The sequence below is a fragment of the Mastomys coucha genome, unplaced genomic scaffold (assembly GCF_008632895.1).
Source record: "Mastomys coucha isolate ucsf_1 unplaced genomic scaffold, UCSF_Mcou_1 pScaffold22, whole genome shotgun sequence".
Taxonomy (NCBI): Eukaryota; Metazoa; Chordata; class Mammalia; order Rodentia; family Muridae; genus Mastomys; species Mastomys coucha.
In genome coordinates this window covers 94,266,517-94,272,972 of record NW_022196905.1, presented here as the reverse complement: position 1 = coordinate 94,272,972, position 6,456 = coordinate 94,266,517, and the positions used below count along the sequence as shown (strand labels likewise).

The following is a 6,456-nucleotide window of genomic DNA, read 5'->3' as shown; positions in this document are numbered from 1 at the left end:
GACCCTTGTACCTCTGTGTCCTCCACACCCCTGACCTCCCATCCCTGACCCTTGTACCTCTGTGTCCTACATACCCTGACCTCCCTCCATCCCTAATCCATGTACACCACTACTCTGTGTCCCAGCTCCATGATTTTTGTCATGTTGGAAATGTTTTGCTTGCACACATCCTATATATGTAGATTGATATAGATTGATGTAGATTGATATAGATTGATAGTTTTTATTTATCATAATGTATACACATGTGTGCATATGTGTGCATTTTGAGAATCTCCCCAGGGCTCTTGTCTACTGCACAAGTGCTCTCCCACTGAGCTATATCTCTAGCTCAAGAAGAATGCATATGTTTTAATTCAAGAGAAAAATGCTATTTTTCCAACGGACTTGGTCAGTTTTTAAATTTGGGTTAAGGGGGTTGGTGAGATGGCTCAGCAGTTAAAAGCATTGGTTTCTATTTCTGCAGACCCCCATCTGCTTTTTAGAACACATGTGGTCCAGGGAATCTGGAACCCCCTACTGGCTTCTGTGAGCATCAAGCACATATGCAGTGCACAGCCATACATAGAGGCAAAATACCCATACACAAAAAATTAAAGTAAATCTTTAAAAAATAAAACTTTTCTGTTTTCTTTGAAATCATACAGCCAAATAGATACAGTCACACATTACCTTTTTTGTTCTTCTAAAAATATACCTATAGCTTGTTGTTCTGAGACCGTAATGGTCTCTGTGATTATTCTTGTCTTCTGTTCAAGTGCTGTCATTGTATGAAACTTTAAAGACTTCAAAAACATGGTGGATATATTATTTGTGGCTTTTAAAGCCCAGTCCAAAATTATTGTTGATTAAGAAAAATACTTGACATAAGCACATGTCAAACAGAATTATATGAGGCGTCATGACTGCCTACATGCCAGACTCTGGAGGAATCCTACTGTGTGTCATTCCTAGACAGTGTGCTTCGTATGCACACCATATCTAGGAGGACGTGCTCACCAGATTGTATCTCGTATCCTTTTGCAATGCTTTACACTCTTTCTGGTGCTTAGAACAAGAACAGAAGTAGCTTGTTTTATAACTGCTACAGGTATGAGATCTGACTTGCCTAGTATGACACATTATATTTGAACCCTTAATCTGAGATGTAAGAAAGCATTGGTAACCAGGGGCTTTAACACATAAGCAGGAAATTAAAATACTGTATAGTAGATTCTATAATAGTTTTTGTAGAATTCATTTAAGGGCAGCTTACCCAAAAATTTTAGGGAGGTTGGCTTTCTAGAGGAATGACAGTTTAGAAATAGAATATGGAAGGCGGTTATCCAGCTTGAATTTAGGGGGAATGGAATCCCTTTGCAATGAGAGAGAGAGGCCCAGTAAGCAATACAGCATTCCTGTGAACTGAAGAACAAGCCAGATTTGTGGATGGGGAGAAAGGGTGTACAGTGAAGTGGGTGTTGAAGGTAGGTCTCATGTCACCGTGCCTTCCCTGGCAGCCTGTGGGGAGCTGGGGTTTCCATGTGCCAGGAATGAGTAGCCATTGACAACTTGAGCAAGGTAGTGACAGCGAATAGATAGTGTCGGGACCCAGTGGGAGCCACTGGAGGTGACACAGACTGCTGCTAGATACAGAAAGAGGCGCTTGGTCTGGGTCCTGTCAGAGGACTGCCAGGGTAGGGCATGTCAGAGACAGGAAATTGGATTAGCAGCTTGGGAATTTTATGAATGTAGAAAGCAAAGTAAACGTAAGGGAGTGGGACGCCCTGGGGTGCGTAGTAGATGTATAGCTATATGATGACTATAATATGAAATTAACATAATACTGACATATTACTGTGACATAATACTGACATGAAACTGAGTTAGTTTCGTGTTATAACTACTCCGTTACAATTCATCATCTCCCGCCCTACCCCTAGATGTGGTGGTGTCTTGTTCTGTAATATTCTCAGCCAGGGCCTAACTTTGCTTTCTCCTCTTTAGGGAGTTTTTGCGTTTGGCAAGCCCTTTGAATTGTGGTGCCTGGGACAAAAAGCTGCTGAAGCAATACAGGGTTCACAAGCCAAGTTCGCTGAGCTTCGAGCCGGAGATGAGAAGTGAGCTGAGCTTTATGATTCTGTCACTGAAATCTATGTGGGTGGGGTGGGTCTGTATGAGAACTCTATAAGGAAAAGAGGTTGTTTGCAGTTTGCTCAGTGACACACAATCAGGCTGATTAACTGAGGGAGAGAACTGTGGGGGTAGGTAAGCAGGGGATGGGCATCTTAGCCCATCATACGAGGGAGGGAGTGCCTTTACCTCAAAGGATTCTCTCTATCTCTCTCCCAGTGGTCTTTGCTGCCTGGCCAGGGAGTGTCGATTACATTGTTTAAATGCAGCAGTGTGATTGACAGGCAACTGGAGCTTGGGAAATTAGAAATCACAATAGTCAAATTAGGCCTGAGAGGGAAGAAGGGAAGCTAGGTGACCTCTGGAGTCAGGTGTCCTGTGTCAAGATGACAGGTGTTCTGAGATTGGAAAGCAGGTGTCCTGGGATTGGAGGGCAGGTGTCCTGGGATTGGAAGACAGGTGTCCTGGGATTGGAAGGCAGGTGTCCTGGGATTGGAAGGCAGGTGTCCTGGGATTGGAAGGCAGGTGTCCTGGGATTGGAAGGCAGGTGTCCTGGGATTAGAAGAGAAAAATCCTGTGGATTTCTCACATGAAGGAAACAACTCTTCCAGCAGGAACATTTGGATGGGCACAGAAAACACAGAATAAAATCAACAGAGGAGGGCTGGAGAGATGGCTCAGTGGTTAAGAGCACTGACTGCTGCTCTTCCGAAGGTCCTGAGTTCAGGTCCCAACAACCACATGATGGCTCACAGCTATCTACAGTGTGATCAGATGGCCTCTTCTGGGGATGTCTGAAGACAGCTGCAGTATATTCAATACACACATACAATAAATAAATCTTTAAAAAAAAATCAACAGAGGAATGAGGAAGACAAGAGGAATGGTGTACTAGACATTTGTGGTAGATTTGCTGAGTAGCCTCCAAAGAGATGTTGCATTGAGCAGAGGGAAGACAAATGGCCAAGGGAGTGAGGAGAATGTAGGCCCTGCCTAGTCATTCAGGATCATGGCAGACCAACAGGCGCTATCCATCCAAACTCGTGGGCAGTATCTTAGTGGAGCCTACTACTGGATCCTGCCCTGCCCTGTGATGGATCCTGTGGTTTTGGCTTTCCTTCCACGGTTAATTCTGTGGCTTTGCGCCTTTTCTATTGACGGCATTTCTGTTTGGATCACTGCCAGCTGGTGGGGAGGGTGGTAAGGCCGCAATGGAGTTAGAGTAACGATTAAGTGTTGAATGCCAGTGCACCATGCAAGACAGACCCTAGGACGTCAGAGACACTACCTTCCCTTGGTTTGTCCTTTGGTTTTTGATGTGCTGGTGACTAATCCGAGGCCCTTGCCTGTGCTAGGCAGCTGCTCTATCCCTGAGGTATATTCTCCAAGCCTACAATGGCAGCTTTGAAAGGCAGCAATGTGGATCTAATCATTCCCTGCAGTTTTGAGGTGGGTCTGCTGAAGTCAGAGTACCAACCTTCAGCCATTGCTCTCTGCTCCTAATGATCACCAGTGCTGTGGAATGATGTCTCAGGGAAACGTAAGATCTTTTGCGTTCCAGCATGGTTCCATGGGAAGGCAACTGTACGATAGTTTTTCATATGAATTAGTCTACATCCCTTTATGTCTTTTTCCTTTTTGTATTATATCCATTCCTTTAGAGTTGAGTTGTGATTTCCTTTGTGAAGAATAAAGACAACAGTAGGTATTCCCTGCAAGAGTATTCAAACACAGTTATGGTTGATCCAGTGTCAGACACACTGAAGGGAAATGGTTTGTGCACCGGAGCAGTTCATCCTCAAGGCGAACATTATGTTTGTTGTTCTAAGATGTTTTTGGAAAGACAGGACTGCTTATCACCACATGTGTGTGTGTAGGATCCTTACATGCGGTGTTTTTATGATCATGTTTTATTGTGATAGATTTAAGGATTCAAAAAGACAGTGGAAGACAGGAGACTCGAGCGTTGTGTTCATTCCTGAGACAGCACAGTTCCTTTCTGTTACGGAGCTTTTAGGGAAAAAACGCTTTCCTTCCAAAAAGAAATGATAAGCAGTGTTGTGAAATAAAGAGCACTCCCCTAACTGAGATCTAAGCCGTGACTGTGGGTTGCTTTTATTCCTTTCAATACTCTAGTGTCTGATGTCTCCGCAGTGTGTTTGTTGCTTTGGTAGTAATTTAAAAAAGAAAGCAAGCTCTTTGAGTCTGAAAGGGAACATACAACATTGCAACTACACAAGTGTCCGTGGTATTGAAAAAAATTATAGCATATGAAAATAAATCAGTCTGGTGAAGTTACTGTAAAATTCTGCAAATTCCCCAAGATCTTTTGTCTTGCAGGTAGCGTGGTCACCTCTCTGGAAGGTCTGGGCTCTGATAATGTTTTCAGCTCACATGAGGATAACCATTACCGGATAAGTAAAAGTCTGGTGAAGTCAGCAGAAGGAAGCACTGTGCCCTTGACCAGGGTAAAGTGTCTCGTCTCCATGACAACCCCTCACGACATCAGACTTCATGGTTCATCTGTGACTCCAGCTTTTGTTGAATTTGACACATCTCTTGAAGGCTATGGGTAAGGGAACTGTTAAGGGAAGCCAGGCTTTGCTCTCATTGTGATTGTGGATGAAGACATTTTACGGGGTCACGTGCAGCCCATTGAGGTGTATTCTCTGAGCGGCAGAACTAGGTCATCCTAGTAGGAAGTTTCCTGCACCAAGCGAGGGTCTCATGGGGCTCCATCCGGAAAGCTGGCCAGTTCCTGGGGTCGGAAGCTTGAGATACAGAAGTCGGATAAAGTTAGATGGAAGCTCTGACTAGGCTCTGTCACCTTGTCTCCAGACTGTCTAGAGCAGTGAAGAGCACCAGTGGCCTCAGATGAGTAACCTTAAATATCTTGAGGCTGCTGAGGTTACAGAAGCAGCAACAAAGACTACATAGTCAATCTCCAAACTTGTCAGGCCCACTAGCTCAGAGTGTGCACACATATGCCCAAGGTTGATAGTGAAATTATTCCAGTGTTTGTTATTAAGACTGTATGCTTGTTTTACATATGCAAATTTAACCATAAGTTTTACATAATTTGAAAATTAAGTGGCACTGCTAGAGGTTTTAAAGTATACCATTTGTTCTCACCTGATTAAAACAGGAAAGGCTTTGCCCGGCCCCCAGATTTGTTCTATAATCTCTAGCTCCAGTTACATACTTGCCTTTTAATCACTTACTGCAGTTTTGCTTGTCGGTTGGGTTAAAACAGACTGGATCTCTAACTGAGCTATGTATTCTTTACTAGCTGCCTGTTTCTGCCCAGCTTGGCTCCCCATAACGCCCCTACCAGTAACGCCGTCACGACAGGTCTTACCGACGGGGCCGTGGTCAGCGGCATTGGTTCTGGTAAACATGATTCCTTTTCAGTGGATATTTTTACTAATAGTTTATTTACTGTTGTTGCCTCCTTTAAAAACATGAACATGTGCCACAATGCTCTGTCCCTGGTTTTCTCCTCTGACTCCAGGTGAGAGGTTCTTCCCACCGCCTTCTGGCCTAAGCTATTCCTGCTGGTTCTGCATTGAACACTTCAGCTCCCCTCCAAATAACCACCCCGTCAGACTCCTCACTGTTGTGCGGCGAGCGAATTCATCCGAGCAGCATTATGTGTGCCTTGCTATAGTTCTGTCTGCAAAAGACCGGTCCTTAATCGTTTCCACAAAAGAGGAGCTACTCCAAAATTATGGTCAGTGTAATTAATACTCATTTCTAAGGTCAAAATGATAACCCTCATCTAGCTTTAATTAGCATGGCATAGAACAGATTATATGAAATCTTGCGTATTTACCAGTAAATCTTTTTCTTTTTTTTTTTTTTTTTCTTTTTGGTTTTTTCTGAGACAGGGTTTCTCTGTGTAGCCCTGGCTATCCTGGAACTCACTCTGTAGACCAGGCTGGCCTTGAACTCAGAAATACGCCTGCCTCTGCCTCCCACGTGCTGGGATCTTTTCTTTTATATATATATACATAATACATTTTATATAGAGATAATTAAACATATAATTCATAACTAACACACGCACACATGCACACGTGCACACACATGCACTTCCCCCATGAAAACATTGTCAAGAGTGACTTGGAAAACCACAGAGGCAGAGCCTGACCAAGGTTGCATCTTGCTTACCAATGTTCAGGGTCCCACTAGGGAAGCAGCTTTCGAGCTAGATCTGTTTTTGCTGAAACGGTGATCGATCCTAGATGTGCAGAGCGAGTCGCAGTCATAGAACACATGTGCTCCATACGTGCAGCTCAGTACTACACAGCAGCATCACCGTCCTCCTCAGGGCATGAACCTGTG

At 44.0% G+C, this 6,456-nt stretch overlaps 1 protein-coding gene across 8 annotated transcripts in view; it reads left to right on the top strand.

Moving 5' to 3' along the window:
- The window catches only part of Wdfy3 (WD repeat and FYVE domain containing 3), a 247,489-nt gene that overhangs the window by 150,993 nt on the left and 90,040 nt on the right, over positions 1-6,456 (top strand). For all 8 annotated transcript variants that reach the window (XM_031337002.1, XM_031337004.1, XM_031337009.1 and 5 more), the window contains 4 exons: positions 1,987-2,099; positions 4,453-4,684; positions 5,402-5,502; positions 5,624-5,842. In XM_031337002.1, the coding sequence (XP_031192862.1) occupies positions 1,987-2,099; positions 4,453-4,684; positions 5,402-5,502; positions 5,624-5,842 (665 nt within the window). The remainder of the gene's footprint in view (positions 1-1,986; positions 2,100-4,452; positions 4,685-5,401; positions 5,503-5,623; positions 5,843-6,456) is intronic.